At 42.1% G+C, this 25,469-nt stretch overlaps 2 protein-coding genes across 2 annotated transcripts in view; both read right to left on the bottom strand.

Annotated features, from left to right (window-relative positions):
* Nucleotides 1–25,469, bottom strand: part of LOC138411123 (NACHT, LRR and PYD domains-containing protein 14-like) — a 153,180-nt gene that overhangs the window by 122,879 nt on the left and 4,832 nt on the right. Inside the window, exons 5-8 of the mRNA XM_069529949.1 lie at nt 25,061–25,234; nt 24,334–24,507; nt 22,360–22,533; nt 9,425–9,598 (exon numbers count right to left, since the gene is read on the bottom strand). Of these exons, the coding sequence (XP_069386050.1) occupies nt 9,425–9,598; nt 22,360–22,533; nt 24,334–24,507; nt 25,061–25,234 (696 nt within the window). The remainder of the gene's footprint in view (nt 1–9,424; nt 9,599–22,359; nt 22,534–24,333; nt 24,508–25,060; nt 25,235–25,469) is intronic.
* On the bottom strand, nt 10,340–14,426 carry LOC138411761 (NLR family CARD domain-containing protein 3-like). Its single transcript, XM_069532681.1, has 2 exons — nt 14,327–14,426; nt 10,340–12,442 (listed from the first exon to the last, which is right to left on the bottom strand). The coding sequence occupies exons 1-2, from the start codon at nt 14,424–14,426 to the stop codon at nt 10,560–10,562; spliced, it is 1,983 nt and encodes a 660-aa protein (XP_069388782.1). The 3' UTR covers nt 10,340–10,559.

Below are 25,469 nucleotides of genomic sequence, written 5' to 3'. Positions count from 1 at the left end.
ACGTCTTGATGTGTGAGATGATTCTGCTGCTCAGCTCCTCATCACTGAATCTCCTCCTGAAGTACTCCTCCTTCTGGGCGTCAGTGAAGCCTCGTACTTCTGTCACCCTGTCAACACATGTAGGAGGGATCTGATTGGCCGCCGCAGGTCGGGAGGTTATCCAGACGAGAGCCGAGGGAAGCAGATTCCCCTGGATGAGGTTTGTCAGCAGCACGTTGACTGATGACCTCTGTGTGACCTCAGACACGACCTCCCTGTGGTTGAAGTCCAGAGAACGTCTGCTTTCATCCAGGCCGTCAAAGATGATCAAAGGTTTACAGACAGCGAGCGTCTCTGCCGTGAGCTTCTGTAATGTTGGATGGAAAACACGGAGCAGCGTGAGAAGACTGTGCTGCTCGTCTCTCACCAGGTTCAGCTCCCTGAACGAAAGCACAACCAGCAGACCCACATCTTGGTTTTCTAAACCCTCTGCCCAGTCCAGAGTGAACTTCTGCACCGAGAAGGTTTTTCCAACGCCAGCGACGCCGTTGGTCAGGACGACTCTGATGCTGCTCTGCTGGTCAGTGAAGGCTTTAAAGATGTCGTGGCACTTGATGGGAGTGTCGTGGAGGCTCTTCCTCTTGGAAGCCGTCTCAAGCTGCCTCACCTCATGTTCAGTATTAACCTCTTCACTCTGTCCCTCTGTGATGTAGAGCTCAGTGTAGATCCTGTTGAGGAGGGTTCTACTTCCTGTTTCCTCAGTTCCTTCAGTCACATGTTCACATCTCCTCCTCAGACTGATCTTATGTTGGTCTAAAACCTCCTGCAGACCCCGATCTGCTGAAAGACAAGAAACAATGTGAGACTAAAGACAGAGAATCTGAGAATCTGCTGATTGTTTTCATCAGATACAGAAAAACTAGAGAAAATCAAAGCTTTTGAACTTTGTGCTTTTATAACCAAGTGAAATGTTGATGCTGTATGAAGGAACAAAATCAAACATGTGCTGTTGTCAGAAGTGAAGACATCAGCAGACACATGTACAGTGCTGCTCTGACCGGCTGTCTGAGCTCCAGCTCCTCTTCTGGATCTTTGTCCACACTGGGGACAGGAGGAGTCTCCTGAAGAACCAGACTGGTCCCAGTATGAGGTGATGCACTGTCTGCAGAACCAGTGTCCACAGCTGGTGGAGACTGGATCCTTCAGGACGTCCTGACACGAAGCACAGCGGGACGACTGCTCCTCCTCAGAAACATGACTCCTCCTCCTCTCTCTGTGAAGACATGTCCTGATAAGTCAAATGTCACAGTCACAGGTCGTCATCACTTCTGTCAAGGAGGTTTTGTTTCCACCCTGTATGTTTGTGTGTTGGTTGGTTTGTTCGTTAGTGGGATTATAAAAACCACTGAACAGATCACCAGTAAACTTGGTGAAGGATGTGTTCTGTGAACCAGATGTTCAGAGGACTGATGTTTATGAGTGAGTGAAATTTGGTGCAGATCCAAATAAAAATGAGTATGTAGTGAATTTCAAAGTGGTTTCATCAGGAGCGTGTTGGGCCTTGGTGGAGGTCTGAGCTCTTTGAGGGATTCTGAGAGATTAGTCACCAATTTCAATGAAGCTGTGTCCTAATGCAGGGGCCACACTAGAGGAAACTACATCCTCTTCAGATCAGTTCACAGTAGAAACAGTCTCTTACTTTGTGTGTGAGGGTCCAGGTTCATTACTGAAGGTTAGAGGAGGTTGTTTCATGGACTGGTCACTCTTCAGAGACACACAGCTGAACTCTGGAGACTCTGCTCTGTCCTCTTCCTCCTCATAACCACTCATCTTCAGTCTGAGAGGAAAGACACTGACACTGACTGTGATCTCAAACACACACAATGAAGACAGGTACGTAAATTCACTTTTTCTTCAAATATAACAAAGTCAACCTCCTACACTGTCTCCCTGTTGTCATGGTAACCTGAGACAGTTGAAGGTTTATTGTGTTGGACTCAGTCGATCACAGTGTCGAGTAAAACTGTTGATTGACAGAAGTTCATCCTGACTCTTCTTCTCTCGACAGTCCACGTGTAGAAAAACTGACTCAGAGTCTGTGACAGTAAAATAAAACTAGACTGAAAGTATTTAAATATAAAGTATTTAAATATAAAGTATTTTAATATAAAGTATTTCAATATAAAGTATTTATATATAAAGTATTTTAATATAAAGTATTTCAATATAAAGTATTTATATATAAAGTATTTAAATATTAAGTATTTATATATAAAGTATTTTAATATAAAGTATTTTAATATAAAATATTTTAATATAAAGTATTTACGTATAAAGTATTTAAATATAAAGTATTCAAATATTAAGTATTTATATATAAAGTATTTATATATAAAGTATTTTAATATAAAGTATTTATATATAAAGTATTTAAGATAACATATTTAAATATAAAGTATTTATATATAAAGTATTTTAATATAACATATTTAAATATAAAGTATTTTAATATAAAGTATTCAAATATAAAGTATTTTTATATAAAGTATTTATATATAAAGTATTTAAATATAAAATATTTTAATATAAAGAAGTTAAATTTAAAATATTTTAATATAAAGTATTTAAATATTAAGTATTTATATATAAAGTATTTAAATATAAAGGATTTATATATAAAGTATTTATATATAAAGTATTTCAATATAAAGTATTTTAATATAAAGGGTCTTTTCTGGGTAAAGAAAATCACATTTCATACAATTGAGATGAAACGAACTGGTGAAAACATCATGAGGATTCTTCTACATTAGATTTCTGCCAATAGTTCCCTTTCACCTGAATCTTACACACTGGAGCTTTAAGTATAAATCAATACGATCCTGCTGGAGACTGAGGTGAGGACCGCCTCTACTCATTTACATATGGACACAGAAATACACAAGACATGTATTTAGTTCTTATTTATCTATGTAAGTATTTCTGATTGTATTATTGATTTATACTTCAGTCATTGTGCTCCTCCATACTATTAGAGACAGAGGGACTCAGTATGTTTCTATGTCGCAGCAGTAAAAACTCGCTCTTGAACTTGTGACCACTGCGTCTCTGTCCAAGTGATTTTCAGCTGTCCCCATCGTCCCCAAACTTTTGTCCTGAAGCGGGAGAATAATGAACGCGAGGAATAATAGTGTGTGTGCCACGCAATGCATGAATGAATAATATGAAGGATTCATATGAATGTTGCTCGAACACTCACCAGCCTCAAACTTCACGTTTCCTCCTTCTGCTCCTCAAAGTTCAAGTCTGAACACTTTCACTTTCACTGGCTCCTCCTCCTCTCTGCAGTTACTGGAAATCACGTGACTGTGTGTGTGTGTGTGTCTCTGTGTGTGTGTGTGTGTGTGTGTGTGTGTGTGTGTGTGTGTGTGTGTGTATGACTGTTTGCTCTCTGCAGTTACTGGAAATCACATGACTGTGTGTGTGTGTGTGTGTGTGTGTGTGTGTGTGTGTGTGTGTGTGTCTCTCTCTGTGTGTGTGTGTGTGTGTGACTGTTTGCTCTCTGCTGTGTTAAACATAGTTTTGTCACTCGTTCATTTCATTGCCCTTGATGCTCAGTGAGCTGGGATCTACATGAAGCTGACTTGTGTTAGTGTGTGATGTCGTCTGAATAGTGTCTGGTATATTTCATACAGTATATCTGCTCTGCTGTGGGATGACTGTAATGATACCAGTGCTGAGAGCGAGTCTGAACATGGTTCAACTGGTTTTGCTCTGTCCACTGTGATGCCATTGTTGAGTGATCTTCTTCTTTGTGTCCTTGTAGGTTTGACCAGTGAATTAGCATTAGCTGTTTGTAGAATATATATATATATATATGTTCTTCAAAGCTTTTCTACTGGCTCCCCATTCAGACCCTTTGAGACATCTCATTCCATTAAGAACCATCTTTTTTCCTCTCTCTTATTTCTATGTTCATTCCAGGTTTGTGTCAAATAAAACCCCAGATATTGAAATGTGTTGACCTGATCTAACTGTTCCACATTCATCTTTAAACCAGCCTCGCTCATCTTCTTTCTACAAAACATCACTACTTTTGTTTTTTCCACTGAAAACCTGAATCCCCATGAATATGAGCATTTCTCTACCATCCTGATTACATTTCATTTCTTCTCTTGGATTAGTGTTAAGTTTTTACCTCTTGTCCATGAAGCCCCATCATCAGCAGATGATGCTTTTCCTATATCAGAACTTATGTCTGAGTACACATCCTTAATCATGATGGAAAAAAGTATAGGGCTGATCACACTGCCCTGAGGCGTTCCGTTATCTACCTTATACCTGGTCCATGTGGTTGTTCCCATCTTTACCTGGACATATCTATCAAAAATAAAGGTTTGAATCCAATTCAAAGTTCTTCCTGTTGTTCCCATTTTGTCTAGTTAACCATTAAACCCTCTTTCCATATATCATAAGCCGTCTCCACATAAAGAACTCTGCCATTCTAAATTCTTTCTTCATTTGAGCTTCCCTAGTTTCTGTCTCTGAACAGATTGGATCCATTGTTCCCCTCCCTTTCCTAAAACCACTCTGATGAGGAGATAACAAACCTCTCCTCTCTAGATGGAATGTCCTTCTCTCACCGATCATCCTTTCCATTATTTTTCCAACATCTAAGTAAGTGCTCTGGGTCTGCAGCTCGTTGGAGTTGTCGGGTCCTTTCCTGGTTTTATTATAGGAATGATGATTGCTTCTTTCCAGCTCGTGGGTAATCTTCCCTCTTCCCATATTTTATTATATATCCCTAAAAGCTGGTGTTCTGTCTGTTTTCCCAAGTGTTTTAACATTATATAACACATTTGCTCTTTTCCCTGGAGATGTTAACCCAGTTTTTCCTGTGGCTCTCCTCATCTCTTGTAAAGTAAAAGGTGCATCCATCACACCACTTGTGCTTTCTCTTCTCTGTATAATCCCTGGATTTGCTCGTCTACTTTCTTCCCTCCGTCGCTTCCTTTCCTGGGTTAGATTGTCAGAACTGTGAATTTCTGAAAACATCTCAACCATTATTTCTGCCTTGTCTTTATTTGTTATCGCTGTTTTCTCTCCAACTTTTAATATTGGGTACTGCCACTCTCTCCGGATTCCCCTCGTCTTTTTTTTTATCGTTCTCCATACATTGTTTATAGGAGTTGATCTGCCTTTTTTATTCCAGAATTCTCTCCGACTTTCTCTCTTTGCTTCCTTCACCACTTTCCTTACTTGAGCCTGTTATATTCAATGAGCTTTGTTAAATAGTGGGTTCTCTTTAATTCTTTAAAAACTCTATTTCTTTCTTTAATGGTTCTACTACACTCCTCTGTCCACCAGGGTGCTGCTCTCCTACTCATTGTCCCTTTGCTTCTAGGGATTGATAACTCTGCTGCTTTTCAAACAATTCCTCTGATCTTTTCTTCCACTTTTTCTATCTCTTGGCTTTGATCTATTTCCCCATTTCCCTCCTTACATAAGTAGTGAAACTGATCCCACCTAGCTTTACTGAATATCCACGTCACTTCTCTTCCTTCTACTTTCACTTCACGGTCTATGTGTATGTTACTGAATATTGGGTAGTGGTCACTTCCAATTGTTGAGTCTTCCCAAACTTCCCTCTCACGTTTCCCTGCCACCTCACTTGAATCCAGTGTCAGATCTAGTGCTAGTCTGTCCTTGTATCTGCTTGAGTTAACTGATTTCTAGTTTCCTGCATGGGTTATAGTCATTTATGTTAAACTGTCCTTCATTTGTCCACATTTCTACCACAATGTCTTCTTCTTCTTCTTACTGACATCTCTGAGGACATATGTTCCTTGATAAATCTAGTGCACCCCCCCTCTTTCCTATCAACCGCAGTATAATTGAGGATTCTAAAATCCAGATTTGGTTTCATGTCTCTTGCACACAAACATCGTCTGATACTGATTTATAATCTATGATTTATGATGATTGATTCATACAGTTTTTGAGCTCTTGTCCATTTGCCACCAAACTCCTTGCATCATCTCTCACCTCCTCCCAAGTCGCTTCATTCATGTTCAGATGATTTGCAGCTGCTTTTACTATTATTTGTTTTCTTTCCGTTTTTCATTTGGTTTCCATCGTAGCATTTATGACTCCTGCTATAAAAGTGACTTGTTTCTTTAACTCACACTTTGCCCTCTTGGTTGTTCTTGCTGTTTAATGTGCTGTTCTTCATTTGTGTGTCTTCACTCTCTCTCCTCTGGTTCACCATCTTGACAGCATCTGCAGATGTGATTTAGTTTTGTACCCTGACCTGTTGAATCTCTACCTCCCTCTTCATGACTTCACATCCTCCATGTGCCACACTATGGTTTCCTCCACAGTGACAACAGTTTGGTTCCATCCCTTCCCCACACTGTTCATCCTCATGATCCTCACCACATCTAGCACACCTTCTCTTCCTTCACATGTCAGAGCAGCATGACCAGATCTTTGACAGCTGAAGCATCTTACTGGTCTTGGTATATATTCCCTCTCTGTGTGTGTCATGTATCCCAACACTACTTTCTTTGGGAGAATTTCTTCCTCAGATTCCATCAATATGCTTTAAACACCTCTCAGCTTCTCTAGAGGCCTGTAATCTCTGTGCATCCTTCAGTTTCCCACCTTTCAGATCTGTTTCCACCTCACTCACACCGTCACCACGGTCTTTACCTTGAATGATGCCCCCTGGTGGTGAGTGTTTTAGTTAAAGTGAGAGCAGAGTGGAGGAGGACACAGAAACTCCAGCTCGGTACAAACCAACCTTCTGATCATTGAGCAGCTGTGAACCAGAGACAAACTGACCGGCAGAGAATTTTAACTTGAATGAAGTGGAAAAGTTTTATTTTCATGTAAAAATAATAAAATGATTCATTGAAACAAAACAGCCACAAGATTTTACAAGTGAATAAAAAAATCTGAGGTTTGAAAGAAACGTTTTCGTGATGATCAAACTGGATTTCGTGGTTTTCCTGCAGCAGTTGAATTAAATGAAGAATTGAAGCTGAGATTTTCGACCTTCTACCATTAAACAGTGAAACATCAAAAGTTAGAAACTCAAACTCAGGTCAGATCCATCAGCTGCGACTTTACAGAGAAGATCTCATCTGAAGTCATTCAAGAATGATGGCTCTCAAAAGTGAAGCTAAATAATCTGGATCACCCCCCTGGTGGCGGGCTGCAGTATAGGTCATAAACCCCGCCTCCTCCATGTGTCTGAGCAGCTGATTATAGAATCACAAATTCTTGCCGTGTTGTTGTTGTGAGACGTGACGAACGACATGTCGCTCACCAACCCATCACCGCTTGACGTTTCCATGGATACAATATTCTGGTATCAACCAAATTAAGACAATAATCTGAAGAAGACACTGACGTATAAACTGTGTGTTCTGATCAACTTAACCTGAATGAGATCATACTCAGAATAATCAATAATCATTGATAAAACAAGAGAACGTCCTGTCGGAGTTTACACAACATGTTGACATACGACAGTTCCAAGTGATGACATCATGTCCTGGACGTAGTGAGGACGGTGGACTGGACACTGTGTGACAGCTGATCTCAGAGCAGCTCACCTCCTCTGATTCCTCTGGAGCTCTGTCTCCACTCTGCCTCCCAGCAACAAGGCCCAGTCAGAGCCGCTCTACACACAAGCTGCTGCTGCTTCAGCCTCTGGATCATCAGGACACAGCTCAGCCTCCGTCCACACACACTGTCCTCTTCACACTGTCCTCTTCACACTGTCCTCTTCACACTGTCCTCTTCACACTCACCTAGAGAAAGATCAGTCCCTCCATCTGTTGAGAGAAGAAGACATCAGTGTTGACAGAGACTCACTTCATCAGCTGTGAGTCAGTGATGCAGCACATCCAGTATAAAGAGCAGCAGGGACTTCAGTCCTGTTCAGAGGTGGAGCAGCTTCCTCTCTGCTTCATGTTCACGTGTTGGAATGAACACGCTAAGAGCTGCACACACTTTGACCATCACGTGTGTTTCCTCTGCATGTGAAAGTGCAGAGTGGACACTTGAGAGGTGGATTTCCTGCTGTTACAGGTGAAGACATGTGTCACATAAAAGGGGCGGGGTTTACTGCGTATGACCAATCACAGACATGGACAGTTTGACTGACAGCAGAGTTTGAATCCCATGATGTGGTCTCTATGATGAGCTTTAGTTGGACACACACTGTCTCTGAGGACACACTCTGACTCTGAGGACACACACTGTCTCTGAGGACACACTGTCTCTGAGGACACACACTGTCTCTGAGGACACACTGTTTCTGAGGACACACTGTCTCTGAGGATACACTCTGTCTCTGAGGACACACTGTCTCTGAGTACACACTGTCTCTGAGGACACACTCTGTCTCTGAGGACACAGTCTGTCTCTGAGGACACACTGTCTCTGAGGACACACTCTGTCTCTGAGGACACACTGTGGTGCAAACCTCTGACGTCACTACTCAATAAAAACACATGGAGCTATTTTCAGGGACCTGACTGAGAGCATCTGGTATTTTGGTGACAGGATGAGTCTGGAGAGATTGAGATGTACTGGGTGTGTTAGTGGCTGAGATCAACTGAACCAACCAGACGTTGGTTTAAACTTCTCTTCTCCGTCCCTTTAAGGAGAGTGTGCACCACACAACAGTGGAGAGTCACGCTGGTCAGTGGGCGGAGCTTTTATACGGGTTGATCTCCAACTTAACCAGCTTCGGAGCATGTTAGCCGTTCATCATCAGTTACCATGGTGATTTAACCAGATAAGAAGTGAACGAGCTTCGTAGGACTGAAAAAACTAAACCTGAAGTTAACCTGATAACCACAAATCCTGCTTCGTAGTACAGACCCTGGATCTGTACTGTGATACTGACTGTGTTTAGTAAAATACTGATGAAAGCAGCGTGGACTGACTCCAAACATCATGTTTCTACTCAGATCCAGTTCTCTCAGATGAGAGGGGTTTGACCTCAGAGCTGAAGCCAGAGAAGAACAGCTGATCTCTGACAGTCTGCAGCTCTTCAACCTGAATAAAGAATAAAACTTAACTGTAAATTAAACTGAGTTCATGTATGAAAATAACAAATATTCATGTCAGCACAGACTCATAACATGGAAGATAAATATGAAATCAGACATGTTGGACTAAAGACGAGTCCTGATTCAGTAACAATATATTATTTGGACCCGGTCTCTGTCCTGCAGATCAGTTTAGGAAATCCAGAACTAAACACAGATGAGTTTTAACAAGTAGCTGAATATTTAAAATGTCAAACTATTTCATGAATTCAAGTTATGTATGAAGAGGAATTATGTTAAATTAGAATTAAATGAGATAAATCGTGTATAAATGTTGTGTTATAGATATGAGATCTACAAAAGTCAGTCAGTGAACTGACGTCAGAGTCTCCAGTGGACAGGTTGGACTCTGTAGAAGACCACACAGCTCCTTCACTCCTGAGTCCTGCAGGTCGTTGTAGCTCAGATCCAGTTTTCTCAGATGAGAGGGGTTTGACCTCAGAGCTGAAGCCAGAGAAGAACAGCTGATCTCTGACAGACTGCAGTACTTCAACCTGGATAAAGAAATGTGAATGTTTGAATGTGTCCTCCTGTTATTGTGGATCGTCATCATGTCAACACAGACTCTCAACATGCTGCTGACCTCAGTCCAGTCTGTGACCTGAAGATAAATATCACATCAGACATGTTGGACCATTGTTTCATTCATCACCTTCTTCTCTGTGTGTTTGGTCACTGAGTAGGTTTGTGTCATTAAACACTGTTTAAAGTAGAGATGGCTCCTGACAGTCACTTCCTGTTTGGTTCTATACTCATCAACTGTCCAACGTGCTTCAATAAGAACGTGTCTTATTGTTGAGAACCTGAGGAGGACGAGTGCTCGGCCTCAGTCCACATGTTATTCACTGACACTAGTGATCAGGAGCAGGTGTGTGCAGGTGAATGGAGTTAGGCTGATGAGGTGGACGTGACTGACAGGCTGGGTGAGGGACAGACGACTGAGGGACAGTGAGCAGAGCAGAACTGAGAACATTCAATTTAAATAGATAATGACCAAATAAGAAGGAACGTTGGAAAAGTGAACATTCAAGGATTTAAGGACCTGACCTCAGAGTCTCCAGTCGACAGTTTGGACTCTCCAGTCCAGCACACAGCAGCTTCACTACTGAGTCCTGCAGGTAGTTGTCCCTCAGAACCAGTTCTCTCAGATGTGAGGGGTCTGACCTCAGAGCTGAAGCCACGACTTCACAGTGAATCTCTGAGAGTCCACAACCACCGAGTCTGTAATTAAAGAAAATATCAAATCTGTGAGAATAAAATCAGAAAACACAACATTCATACAACACGTGATCATGTGACCCTCACCCTGGTAAATCCTCTTTTTGCCTCATGAACATTTTATCTTAAAAACACCTCAAGAGAATCCTTTCAGATCTGGTACAAGCGTTCATTCAGACTAACAAAGTGGCAGAGGATGTGTTCACTGATTCAACATGTTATTGATCATGTCTGGACTCACAGAGCCTTCCTGCAGTTCCTCACAGCTGGGATCAGTCTCCGTCGACCCTGGTATGATGTGTTGAACTTCTTCAGGTCCAACTCATCCAGAACCTCCTCTGACATCTGCAGCATGTAGGCCAGAGCTGAGCAGTGGATCTCAGAGAGTTTCTCCTTAGATTTGTTCTCTGACGTCAGGAACTGTTGCATCTGCTGATGTACTGAGTGGTCGTTCATCTCAGTCAGACAGTGGAAGATGTTGATGCTTCTGTCAGGAGAAATGTCATCACTCTGCATCTTCTTCAGGTTGTTGATGATTCTCTGGATGTTCTCTGAATTGTTCTCTGTCCGACCCAGCAGGCCTCCTAAGAGTCTCTGGGTGATATTTGGATTGTTCTCTGTCCGACCCAGCAGGCCTCCTAAGACTCTCTGGTTGGACTCCAGACTGAGGCCGTGAAGGAAGCGAACAAACAGATCCAGATGACCATTTTTACTGGTGAGGGATTTCTCCATGGTTCTCTTCAGGAGGTCATCCAGGGAGAAGGTACCCCATCTTTTTCCATGTGTTCCCAAGAAGTTCTTGAGTTCTTCTGTGTTCCTCTTGGTGTAACAGTGGAACATGTAGACTGCAGCCAGAAACTCCTGAACGCTCAGATGAACAAAGCAGTAGACTGATTTCTGGAAGATCACACACTCTCTTCTGAAGATCTCAGTACAAACTCCTGAGTACACCGAGGCCTCTGTGACATTAAGACCACACTGCTCCAGGTCTTCTTGGTAGAACATGATGTTTCCTTCCTCCAGATGTTTAAGTGCCAGCCTCCCCAGCTTCAGAAGAACGTCCCTGTCAGCCTCCGTCAGCTGCTGTGGACTCGTCTCATGTCCTCCACCGTACTTGTTGTTCTTCCTCTTTGTCTGAACCAGCAGGAAGTGTGAGTACAGGTCAGTCAGGGTCTTGGGCAGCTCTCCTCTCTGGTCTGTGGTCAACATGTGCTCCAGAACTGTAGCACTGATCCAGCAGAAGACTGGGATTTGACACATGATGTGGAGGCTCCTGGACGTCTTGATGTGTGAGATGATTCTGCTGCTCAGCTCCTCATCACTGAATCTCCTCCTGAAGTACTCCTCCTTCTGGGCGTCAGTGAAGCCTCGTACTTCTGTCACCCTGTCAACACATGTAGGAGGGATCTGATTGGCCGCCGCAGGTCGGGAGGTTATCCAGACGAGAGCCGAGGGAAGCAGATTCCCCTGGATGAGGTTTGTCAGCAGCACGTTGACTGATGACCTCTGTGTGACCTCAGACACGACCTCCCTGTGGTTGAAGTCCAGAGAAAGTCTGCTTTCATCCAGGCCGTCAAAGATGATCAAAGGTTTACAGACAGCGAGCGTCTCTGCCGTGAGCTTCTGTAATGTTGGATGGAAAACACGGAGCAGCGTGAGAAGACTGTGCTGCTCGTCTCTCACCAGGTTCAGCTCCCTGAACGAAAGACCAACCAGCAGACCCACATCTTGGTTTTCTAAACCCTCTGCCCAGTCCAGAGTGAACTTCTGCACCGAGAAGGTTTTTCCAACGCCAGCGACGCCGCAGGTCAGGACGACTCTGATGCTGCTCTGCTGGTCAGTGAAGGCTTTAAAGATGTCGTGGCACTTGATGGGAGTGTCGTGGAGGCTCTTCCTCTTGGAAGCCGTCTCAAGCTGCCTCACCTCATGTTGAGTATTAACCTCTTCACTCTGTCCCTCTGTGATGTAGAGCTCAGTGTAGATCCTGTTGAGGAGGGTTCTACTTCCTGTTTCCTCAGTTCCTTCAGTCACATGTTCACATCTCCTCCTCACACTGATCTTATGTTGGTCTAAAACCTCCTGCAGACCCCGATCTGCTGAAAGACAAGAAACAATGTGAGACTAAAGACAGAGAATCTGAGAATCTGCTGATTGTTTTCATCAGATACAGAAAAACTAGAGAAAATCAAAGCTTTTGAACTTTGTGCTTTTATAACCAAGTGAAATGTTGATGCTGTATGAAGGAACAAAATCTACTACAGGAAGGAGGTCAACCTCTTGACCACGTGGTGCAGAGACAACAACCTCCTGCTGAATGTCAGCAAAACAAAGGAGATTGTGGTTGACTTCAGGAGAAGACACACCGAACACCCACCACTGACCATCGATGGTGCTGCTGTGGAGCGAGTGAGCAGCACCAAATTCCTGGGGGTGCACATCAGTGAGGACCTCTCCTGGGCCACCAACTCTGCATCACTGGCGAAGAAAGCCCAGCGGCGCCTCTACTTCCTCCGCAAGCTCAAGAAAGCAAAAGCCCCCACTCCCATCCTGAACACATTCTACAGGGGCACCATTGAAAGCATCCTGTCATGCTGCATCACTGTGTGGGGCAGGAGCTGCACGGAATACAGCCGAAAAGCACTGCAACGCGTGGTGAACACAGCTGCTAGGATCATTGGTGCCCCACTCCCCTCCTTGCAAAGCATATACACCACCCGCCTCACCCGGAAAGCCACCTCGATTGCGAGGGACACCAGCCACCCCGCACACAGCCTTTTCAGCCTCCTACCCTCTGGAAGAAGGTATAGGACCCTCCGTTCCCGCACCACCAGACTCAGCAATAGCTTCATCCACCAAGCTGTCAGGAAGCTAAATTCTCCCCACTCACTCCCCCCAGCCATATCCGACAGTCTGACAACAGGCTGAAATCCCCCCCCCCTCCAAAAATCACTCAGGACTCTGAAACAAACTGTCTCTGCACTTTATCACTTTTTATCACTTATCACTTTTACCTCTTTTAACTTGCACTGCTAATACTTTTATCTATGTATGTTCTATTTAGTGATATGTTATGATAAGTTATGTAATGTCTTGTCTGTATACTGTATATTACTTAGCTCCAAGTAATGTTTATCTGTTGTTTATCTGTTGTGCCTGTGCACTTTATATGTTTCACTGTGGGGAGAGTGGGAAACGTTCTTTCGACTGCTTTGTATGTTTTAACATGTGAAACAGTTGACAATAAAGCTACTTTGACTTTGACTTTGACTTTGAAATCAAACATGTGCTGTTGTCAGAAGTGAAGACATCAGCAGACACATGTACAGTGCTGCTCTGACCGGCTGTCTGAGCTCCAGCTCCTCTTCTGGATCTTTGTCCACACTGGGGACAGGAGGAGTCTCCTGAAGAACCAGACTGGTCCCAGTATGAGGTGATGCACTGTCTGCAGAACCAGTGTCCACAGCTGGTGGAGACTGGATCCTTCAGGACGTCCTGACACGAAGCACAGCGGGACGACTGCTCCTCCTCAGAAACATGACTCCTCCTCCTCTTTCTGTGAAGACATGTCCTGATAAGTCAAATGTCACAGTCACAGGTCGTCATCACTTCTGTCAAGGTTTTGTTTCCACCCTGTATGTTTGTGTGTTGGTTGGTTTGTTCGTTAGTGGGATTATAAAAACCACTGAACAGATCACCAGTAAACTTGGTGAAGGATGTGTTCTGTGAACCAGATGTTCAGAGGACTGATGTTTATGAGTGAGTGAAATTTGGTGCAGATCCAAATAAAAATGAGTATGTAGTGAATTTCAAAGTGGTTTCATCAGGAGCATGTTGGGCCTTGGTGGAGGTCTGAGCTCTTTGAGGGATTCTGAGAGATTAGTCACCAATTTCAATGAAGCTGTGTCCTAATGCAGGGGCCACACTAGAGGAAACTACATCCTCTTCAGATCAGTTCACAGTAGAAACAGTCTCTTACTTTGTGTGTGAGGGTCCAGGTTCATTACTGAAGTCTGGAGGATAATCTTTGGACCGGTTACTCTTCAGAGACACACAGCTGAACTCTGGAGACTCTGCTCTGTCCTCTTCCTCCTCATAACCACTCATCTTCAGTCTGAGAGGAAAGACACTGACACTGACTGTGATCTCAAACACACACAATGAAGACAGGTACGTAAATTCACTTTTTCTTCAAATATAACAAAGTCAACCTCCTACACTGTCTCCCTGTTGTCATGGTAACCTGAGACAGTTGAAGGTTTATTGTGTTGGACTCAGTCGATCACAGTGTCGAGTCAAACTGTTGATTGACAGAAGTTCATCCTGACTCTTCTTCTCTCGACAGTCCACGTGTAGAAAAACTGACTCAGAGTCTGTGACAGTAAAATAAAACTAGACTGAAAGTATTTAAATATAAATTATTTTAATATAAAGTATTTAAATATAAAGTATTTAAATATAAAGTATTTTAATATAAAATATTTTAATATAAAATATTTATATATAAAGTATTTAAATATAAAGTATTTTAATATAAATTATTTAAATATAAAGTATTTATATATAAAGTATTTTAATATAAAATATATAAATATAAAGTATTTAAATATAAAATATTTGAATATAGAGTATTTTAATATAAAGTATTTAAATATAAAGTATTTATATATAAAGTATTTTAATATAAGGTATTTAAATATAAGGTATTTAAATATAAAGTATTTATATATAAAGTATTTAAATATAAAGTATTTTAATATAAGGTATTTAAATATAAAGTATTTTAATATAAGGTATTTAAATATAAAGTATTTATATATAAAGTATTTAAATATAAAGTATTTATATATAAAGTATTTAAATATAAATTATTTAAATATAAAGTAATTATATATAAAGTATTTTAATATAAAGTATTTTAATATAAAGTATTTAAATATAAAGTATTTTAATATAAAGTATTTATATATAAAGTATTTAAATAAAGGGTCTTTTCTGGGTAAAGAAAATGACATTTCATACAATTGAGATGAAACGAACTGGTGAAAACATCATGAGGATTCTTCTACATTAGATTTCTGCCAATAGTTCCCTTTCACCTGAATCTTACACACTGGAGCTTTAAGTATAAATCAATACGATCCTGCTGGAGACTGAGGTGAGGACCGCCTCTACTCATTTACATATGGACACAGAAATACACAAGACATGTATTTGGTTCTTATTTATCTATGTAAGTATTTCTGATTGTATTATTGATTTATACTTCAGTCATTGTGCTCCTCCATACTATTAGAGACAGAGGGACTCAGTATGTTTCTATGTCGCAGCAGTAAAAACTCGCTCTTGAACTTGTGACCACTGCGTCTCTGTCCAAGTGATTTTCAGCTGTCCCCATCGTCCCCAAACTTTTGTCCTGAAGCGGGAGAATAATGAACGCGAGGAATAATAGTGTGTGTGCCACGCAATGCATGAATGAATAATATGAAGGATTCATATGAATGTTGCTCGAACACTCACCAGCCTCAAACTTCACGTTTCCTCCTTCTGCTCCTCAAAGTTCAACTGAGAGTGTGTGTGTGTGTGTGTGATATAAGTGTTTGCTCTCTGCAGTTACTGGAGATCACATGACTGTGTGTGTTTGTGATATGACTGTTTGCTCTCTGCTGTGTTAAACATAGTTTTGTCACTCGGTCATTTCATTGCCCTTGATGCTCAGTGAGCTGGGATCTACATGAAGCTGACTTGTGTTAGTGTGTGATGTCGTCTGAATAGTGTCTGGTATATTTCATACAGTATATCTGCTCTGCTGTGGGATGACTGTAATGATACCAGTGCTGAGAGCGAGTCTGAACATGGTTCAACTGGTTTTGCTCTGTCCACTGTGATGCCATTGTTGAGTGATCTTCTTCTTTGTGTCCTTGTAGGTTTGACCAGTGAATTAGCATTAGCTGTTTGTAGAATATATATATATATATATATGTTCTTCAAAGCTTTTCTACTGGCTCCCCATTCAGACCCTTTGAGACATCTCATTCCATTAAGAACCATCTTTTTTCCTCTCTCTTATTTCTATGTTCATTCCAGGTTTGTGTCAAATAAAACCCCAGATATTGAAATGTGTTGACCTGATCTAACTGTTCCACATACATCTTTAAACCAGCCTCGCTCATCTTCTTTCTACAAAACATCACTACTTTTGTTTTTTCCACTGAAAACCTGAATCCCCATGAATATGAGCATTTCTCTACCATCCTGATTACATTTCCTATCTTCCCTTGGATTAGTGTTGAGTTTTTACCTCTTGTCCATGAAGCCCCATCATCAGCAGATGATGCTTTTCCTATATCAGAACTTATGTCTGAGTACACATCCTTAATCATGATGGAAAAAAGTATTGGGCTGATCACACTGCCCTGAGGCGTTCCGTTATCTATTATACCTGGTCCATGTGGTTGTTCCCATCTTTACCTGGATATATCTATCAAAAATAAAGGTTTGAATCCAATTCAAAGTTCTTCCTGTTGTTCCCATTTTGTCTAGTTAACCATTAAACCCTCTTTCCATATATCATAAGCCGTCTCCACATAAAGAACTCTGCCATTCTAAATTCTTTCTTCATTTGAGCTTCCCTAGTTTCTGTCTCTGAACAGATTGGATCCATTGTTCCCCTCCCTTTCCTAAAACCACTCTGATGAGGAGATAACAAACCTCTCCTCTCTAGATGGAATGTCCTTCTCTCACCGATCATCCTTTCCATTATTTTTCCAACATCTAAGTAAGTGCTCTGGGTCTGCAGCTCGTTGGAGTTGTCGGGTCCTTTCCTGGTTTTATTATAGGAATGATGATTGCTTCTTTCCAGCTCGTGGGTAATCTTCCCTCTTCCCATATTTTATTATATATCCCTAAAAGCTGGTGTTCTGTCTGTTTTGCCAAGTGTTTTAACATTATATAACACATTTGGTCTTTTTTCCCTGGAGATGTTAACCCAGTTTTTCCTGTGGCTCTCCTCATCTCTTGTAAAGTAAAAGGTGCATCCATCACACCACTCGTGCTTTCTCTTCTCTGTATAATCCCTGGATTTGCTCGTCTACTTTCTTCCCTCCGTCGCTTCCTTTCCTGGGTTAGATTGTCAGAACTGTGAATTTCTGCAAACATCTCAACCATTATTTCTGCCTTGTCTTCATTTGTTCTTTCTGTTTTCTCTCCAACTTTTAATATTGTGTACTGCCACTCTCTCCGGATTCCCCTCGTCTTTTCTTATCGTTCTCCATACATTGTTTATAGGAGTTGATCTGCCTTTTTTATTCCAGAATTCTCTCCGACTTTCTCTCTTTGCTTCCTTCACCACTTTCCTTACTTGAGCCTGTTATATTCAATGAGCTTTGTTAAATAGTGGGTTCTCTTTAATTCTTTAAAAACTCTATTTCTTTCTTTAATGGTTCTACTACACTCCTCTGTCCACCAGGGTGCTGCTCTCCTACTCATTGTCCCTTTGCTTCTAGGGATTGATAACTCTGCTGCTTTTCAAACAATTCCTCTGAACTTTTCTTCCACTTTTTCTATCTCTTGGCTTTGATCTATTTCCCCATTTCCCTCCTTACATAAGTAGTGAAACTGATCCCACCTAGCTTTACTGAATATCCACGTCACTTCTCTTCCTTCTACTTTCACTTCACGGTCTATGTGTATGTTACTGAATATTGGGTAGTGGTCACTTCCAATTGTTGAGTCTTCCCAAACTTCCCTCTCACGTTTCCCTGCCACCTCACTTGAATCCAGTGTCAGATCCAGTGCTAGTCTGTCCTTGTATCTGCTTGAGTTAACTGATTTCTAGTTTCCTGCATGGGTTATAGTCATTTATGTTAAACTGTCCTTCATTTGTCCACATTTTTACCACAATGTCTTCTTCTTCTTTCCTCTTACTGACATCTCTGATGACACATGTTCCTTGATAAATCTAGTGCACCCCCCCCTCTTTCCTATCAACCGCAGTATAATTGAGGATTCTAAAATCCAGATTTGGTTTCATGTCTCTTGCACACAAACATCGTCTGATACTGATTTATAATCTGATTTATGATGATTGATTCATACAGTTTTTGAGCTCTTGTCCATTTGCCACCAAACTCCTTGCATCATCTCTCACCTCCTCCCAAGTCGCTTCATTCATGTTCAGATGATTTGCAGCTGCTTGTACTTTTATTTGTTTTCTTTCTGTTTTTCATTTGGTTTCCATCGTAGCATTTATGACTCCTGCTATAAAAGTGACTCGTTTCTTTAACTCACACTTTGCCCTCTTGGTTGTTCTTGCTGTTTAATGTGTTGTTCTTCATTTGTGTGTCTTCACTCTCTCTCCCCTGGTTCACCATCTTGACAGCATCTGCAGATGTGATTTAGTTTTGTACCCTGACCTGTTGAATCTCTACCTCCCTCTTCATGACTTCACATCCTCCATATGCCACACTATGGTTTCCTCCACAGTGACAACAGTTTGGTTCCATCCCTTCCCCACACTGTTCATCCTCATGATCCTCACCACATCTAGCACACCTTCTCTTCCTTCACATGTCAGAGCAGCATGACCAGATCTTTGACAGCTGAAGCATCTTACTGGTCTTGGTATATATTCCCTCTCTGTGTGTGTCATGTATCCCAACACTACTTTCTTTGGGAGAATTTCTTCCTCAGATTCCATCAATATGCTTTAAACACCTCTCACCTTCTCTAGAGGCCTGTAATCTCTGTGCATCCTTCAGTTTCCCACCTTTCAGATCTGTTTCCACCTCACTCACACCGTCACCACGGTCTTTACCTTGAATGATGCCCCCTGGTGGTGAGTGTTCATTAGTTAAAGTGAGAGCAGAGTGGAGGAGGACACAGAAACTCCAGCTCGGTACAAACCAACCTTCTGATCATTGAGCAGCTGTGGACCAGAGACAAACTGACCGGCAGAGAATTTTAACTTGAATGAAGTGGAAAAGTTTTATTTCATGTAAAAATAATAAAATGATTAATTGAAACAAAACAGCCGCAAGATTTTACAAGTGAATAAAAAATCTGAGGTTTGAAAGAAACGTTTTTGTGATGATCAAACTGGATTTCGTGGTTTTCCTGCAGCAGTTGAATTAAATGAAGAATTGAAGCTGAGATTTTCGACCTTCTACCATTAAACAGTGAAACATCAAAAGTTAGAAACTCAAACTCAGGTCAGATCCATCAGCTGCGACTTTACAGAGAAGATCTCATCTGACGTCATTCAAGAAAACACTTCAAATAAAACTGTTCAAATTTAATTAAATAGTTTTAAAATATAAGACACTTGTCTGAACTCAGCAGTTATTTATTTATAACAGGACTGCTCACAGCTTCACGTCCCCACCAGTAGATAGAATGTCACTTTTTACATTTGAAAGTTACATTTGCATTAAATCTGCATATTTTTCTGCACATAACTTGGAAATATTTACAACTTTGACTTTTCTGTGTCAAAGGACAGAGCAGCAGCAGATCCACTGATGATGCTGTGTCACACAGGAACACACAGGGAGGACGGTGGACTGGACACTGTGTGACAGCTGATCTCAGAGCAGCTCACCTCCTCTGATTCCTCTGGAGCTCTGTCTCCACTCTGCCTCCCAGCAACAAGGCCCAGTCAGAGCCGCTCTACACACAAGCTGCTGCTGCTTCAGCCTCTGGATCATCAGGACACAGCTCAGCCTCCGTCCACACACCCTGTCCTCTTCACACTGTCCTCTTCACACTCACCTAGAGAAAGATCCTGTCCTCCATCTGTTGAGAGAAGAAGACATCAGTGTTGACAGAGACTCACTTCATCAGCTGTGAGTCAGTGATGCAGCACATCCAGTATAAAGAGCAGCAGGGACTTCAGTCCTGTTCAGAGGTGGAGCAGCTTCCTCTCTGCTTCATGTTCACGTGTTGGAATGAACACGCTAAGAGCTGCACACACTTTGACCATCACGTGTGTTTCCTCTGCATGTGAAAGTGCAGAGTGGACACTTGAGAGGTGGATTTCCTGCTGTTACAGGTGAAGACATGTGTCACATAAAAGGGGCGGGGTTTACTGAGTATGACCAATCACAGACATGGACAGTTTGACTGACAGCAGAGTTTGAATCCCATGATGTGGTCTCTATGATGAGCTTTAGTTGGACACACACTGTCTCTGAGGACACACACTGTCTCTGAGGACACACTCTGTCTCTGAGACACACTGTGGTGCAAACCTCTGACATCACTCCTCTGCATGTGAAAGTGCAGAGTGGACACTTGAGAGGTGGATTTCCTGCTGTTACAGGTGAAGACATGTTTCACTGTGTGTTGATGAACATGTGCTTCTGACAAACTGTCAGTGGACAGATGAGACAGATGGACAGATGAGACAGATGGACAGATGAGACAGATGGACAGATGAGACAGATGGACCTCAGCAGAGCTTCTGCTCTGCAGAGACAGCTCATGGTTACCATGGTGATGATGCTTCTCTGAGGCTTCAGTCACACTGATCTCAGAGCTGTGACAAAGAGCCAACTGATCATTTGTTCACTGATGAAGTGAGAGAACAAAGTGTCTCAGATCAGATGAAGTCGTCTCTGTTCATCATGTGAGACTGTAAGCTGTGGTCCAGCTTCACTTCCTGTTCACATGAAAACAACAACAACTGTCGTCTTCACGTCAACTCAATCAAATGATCACAACCGGCTTCTGGCTCGTCTGATTGGCCGACTGTTGTCTCTCTGTGTTTCTGTCCAATCCTGAGGTGTCATCGTTTTCCTCTCACAGCTTCACTGAGGACACACTCTGTCTCTGAGGACACACACTGTCTCTGACGACACACACGGTCTCTGAGGACACACTCTGACTCTGAGGACACACACTGTCTCTGAGGACACACACTGACTCAGAGGACACACTGTCTCTGAGGACACACACGGTCTCTGAGGACACACTCTGACTCTGAGGACACACACTGTCTCTGAGGACACTCTGTCTCTGAGGACACACTGTGGTGCAAACCTCTGACGTCACTACTCAATAAAAACACATGGAGCTATTTTCAGGGACCTGACTGAGAGCATCTGGTATTTTGGTGACAGGATGAGTCTGGAGAGATTGAGATGTACTGGGTGTGTTAGTGGCTGAGATCAACTGAACCAACCAGACGTTGGTTTAAACTTCTCTTCTCCGTCCCTTTAAGGAGAGTGTGCACCACACAACAGTGGAGAGTCACGCTGGTCAGTGGGCGGAGCTTTTATACGGGTTGATCTCCAACTTAACCTGCTCCGGAGCATGTTAGCCGTTCATCATCAGTTACCATGGTGATTTAACCAGATAAGAAGTGAACGAGCTTCGTAGGACTGAAAAAACTAAACCTGAAGTACAGACCCTGGCTCTGTACTGTGATACTGACTGTGTTTAGTAAAAATACTGATGAAAGCAGTGTGGACTGACTCCAAACATCTACTGACCTCAGAGTCTCCAGTCGACAGTCTGAACTCTGCTCTAGATCAAGCAGCTCCTTCACTCCTGAGTCCTGCAGCTCGTTGTCCCTCAGATCCAGTTCTCTCAGATGAGAGGGGTTTGACCTCAGAGCTGAAGCCAGAGAAGAACAGCTGATCTCTGACAGACTGCAGCGACTCAACCTGAATAAAGAATAAAACTTAACTGTAAATTAAACTGAGTTCATGTGTTAAAATAACATACAAATATTCATGTCAGCACAGACTCATAACATGGAAGATAAATATGAAATCAGACATGTTGGACTAAAGACGAGTCCTGATTCAGTAACAATATATTATTTGGACCCGGTCTCTGTCCTGCAGATCAGTTTAGAAAATCCAGAACTAAACACAGATGAGTTTTAACAAGTAGCTGAATATTTAAAATGTCAAATTAATTCATGAATTCAAGTTATGTATGAAGAGGAATTATGTTAAATTAGAATTAAATGAGATAAATCGTGTATAAATGTTGTGTTATAGATATGAGATCTACAAAAGTCAGTCAGTGAACTGACCTCAGAGTCTCCAGTGGACAGGTTGGACTCTGTAGAAAACCACACAGCTCCTTCACTCCTGAGTCCTGTAGCTCGTTGAAGCTCAGATCCAGTTCTCTCAGATGAGAGGGGTTTGACCTCAGACCTGAAGCCAGAGAAGAACAGCTGATCTCTGACAGACTGCAGCCCTCCCACCTGAATAAATAATAACAATAATAAACTTTATTTATAAAGTACTTTTTAAAAACAGAGTTTACAAAGTGCTTTGACAGCAAATCAAGAAAAGTCAATAAAACCTTGAACACATAAAAGCAGTAATATGACAATAGAGATAAAAGAACAAGTACATCAAAGGTGAAAATGATAAAAACACATCACATCAAAGCAAGTCTATAAAAATGGGTTTTAAGAAGTGACTGAAAAGACGTCACTGACTCTGACTTATCTCCTCAGGTGGGCCGTTCCAAAGTCGAGGAGCCCTGATGGTAAAAGCACGGTCACGGTTTAGTTTTCAACCTGGACTTTGGAACAGCAGGATCCACCTGAGGATCTAAGGCTGCGTGCAGGCACATACAGGCTCAAGAATTCTGTGATGTAGTTTGGGGCCAGATGCTTTAAAAGTGATCAGTAAAATCTGAAAATCAATTCTAAAACAGACAGGGAGTCAATGGAGAGAAGCGAGGATCAGGGTGATGTGATGTTGACGTTTAATACCAGTGAGAAGCTGCTGCTCTGAACTAGTTGGAGGTGAGAGAGAGACTTTTGTCCTCTTCCAGAGAGGAGGGAGTTACAGGAGTCCAGTCTAGAGAAGACTAGTATCAAGTATAAATGATTCAACTTAACTGTCAATTAAACTGAGTCCATGTGTGAAAATAAAGGACTTTGACTAAACTTCACTGTCACTGTTTTCACACCTGAAGTCTGACTCAAGTTTTTCTGGACATTGTCTGGAACTTTTCCTGCAGCCTCCGAGAAAAGTTTCTGAGTGAGTCCATGTGAGAATAGAGCAGGTAAATGTCCCGAGGATTCACAGAGAGCGAGTGGACGTGTTGATGACGGACACAAACACGTGACGGATATGAGACTGAAAGAATGAAAATATCTCAGGATGAAGAAGAAGGGACACGTAGAAGACGAAGACGTCAACTTGGAAAGACCAGGAGATTCCAGATGTTTTGGTGATAAGGGCCGACGCCGGTGTGGATGAGCTGTAAACAACACTGATCTTTCCACAGCAGAGTTTAGACGTCATGTCCCGCCTCCTGCTGCTCCACCCGTTCTTCATATGTGAAAGACAAACTCCAGAAAATGTCCAGACACTATTTTACAGAGTTCAAGACTGAAAACAGCTTGAAAGTCCTCGTGTCCTCGAGGTTCAGTTGTTTGTAATATGTAACTTCACCACTAGATGTCTCTAAACATCTTGCTGGACATCTTCAGGAGTCGTACATGTGAACGTGGACAAGTGGACGACGTTCACATGTAGGACACCTGGAGACGTCACTAAATCCTTCACAGTGAACCTGTAACTTAACGTAACCATGGTTATCATGGACATATGTGTTTTGGCTCCACCCCTCGTCTGAATGTCCCCACATGTTCCTGTTGCTGTGAACGAGTCTGACCCGGACAATCTCCTGCTGCTGCTTCAGCTCCAGAAAATGTCTGCACACAATTTTCTGAACATTTCCACAGTTGATGTGTGAAAAGGGCGAGCAGTGATATGATCATGTTTTCTTGAAGTGGCGATGATCTGAGCAGCAGTTTGACCAGTTGAAAGTGGAGCAGGGAGGCCTGAGTAACACGTGTGTACAGGGCGCTGTCTATATTTACATACTTTATATTCAAATACTTTATATTTATACACTTTATACTCAGATACTTTATATTTACATACTTTATATTTAAATATGCAATATGCAAAATGACACTTCACCACTAGATGTCACTAAATTCTACACACTGAAGCTTTCACATTAAAACATGATGTCTGACCTCAGAGTCTCCAGTGGACAGGTTGGACTCTGTAGAAGACCACACAGCTCCTTCACTCCTGAGTCCTGCAGCTCGTTGAAGCTCAGATCCAGTTTTCTCAGATGAGAGGGGTTTGACCTCAGAGCTGAACCCAGAGAAGAACAGCTGATCTCTGACAGACTGCAGCCCTCCAACCTGGATAAAGAAATGTGAATATTTGAATGTGTCCTCCTGTTATTGTGGATCGTCATCATGTCAACACAGACTCTCAACATGCTGCTGACCTCAGTCCAGTCTGTGACCTGAAGGTAAATATCACATCAGACATGTTGGACCATTGTTTCATTCATCACCTTCTTCTCTGTGTGTTTGGTCACTGAGTAGGTTTGTGTCATTAAACACTGTTTAAAGTAGAGATGGCTCCTGACAGTCACTTCCTGTTTGGTTCTATACTCATCAACTGTCCAACGTGCTTCAATAAGAACGTGTCTTATTGTTGAGAACCTGAGGAGGACGAGTGCTCGGCCTCAGTCCACATGTTATTCACTGACACTAGTGATCAGGAGCAGGTGTGTGCAGGTGAATGGAGTTGGGCTGATGAGGTGGACGTGACTGACAGGCTGGGTGAGGGACAGACGACTGAGGGACAGTGAGCAGAGCAGAACTGAGACAATTCAATTTAAATAGATAATGACCAAATAAGAAGGAATGTTGGAAAAGTGAACATTCAAGGATTTAAGGACCTGACCTCAGAGTCTCCAGTCGACAGTTTGGACTCTCCAGTCCAGCACACAGCAGCTTCACTCCTGAGTCCTGCAGGTTGTTGAAGCTCAGATCCAGTTCTCTCAGATGTGAGGGGTTTGACCTCAGAGCTGAAGCCACGACTTCACAGTGAATCTCTGAGAGTCCACAACCACCGAGTCTGTAATTAAAGAAAATATCAAATCTGTGAGAATAAAATCAGAAAACACAACATTCATACAACACGTGATCATGTGACCCTCACCCTGGTAAATCCTCTTTTTGCCTCATGAACATTTTATCTTAAAAACACCTCAAGAGAATCCTTTCAGATCTGGTACAAGCGTTCATTCAGACTAACAAAGTGGCAGAGGATGTGTTCACTGATTCAACATGTTATTGATCATGTCTGGACT

Source organism: Paralichthys olivaceus, chromosome 1 (genome assembly GCF_024713975.1).
Source record: "Paralichthys olivaceus isolate ysfri-2021 chromosome 1, ASM2471397v2, whole genome shotgun sequence".
In the NCBI taxonomy this organism is placed as follows: Eukaryota; Metazoa; Chordata; class Actinopteri; order Pleuronectiformes; family Paralichthyidae; genus Paralichthys; species Paralichthys olivaceus.
Note: the sequence above shows the minus strand (reverse complement) of the source record. Positions and strands in the feature narration are given on the sequence as shown.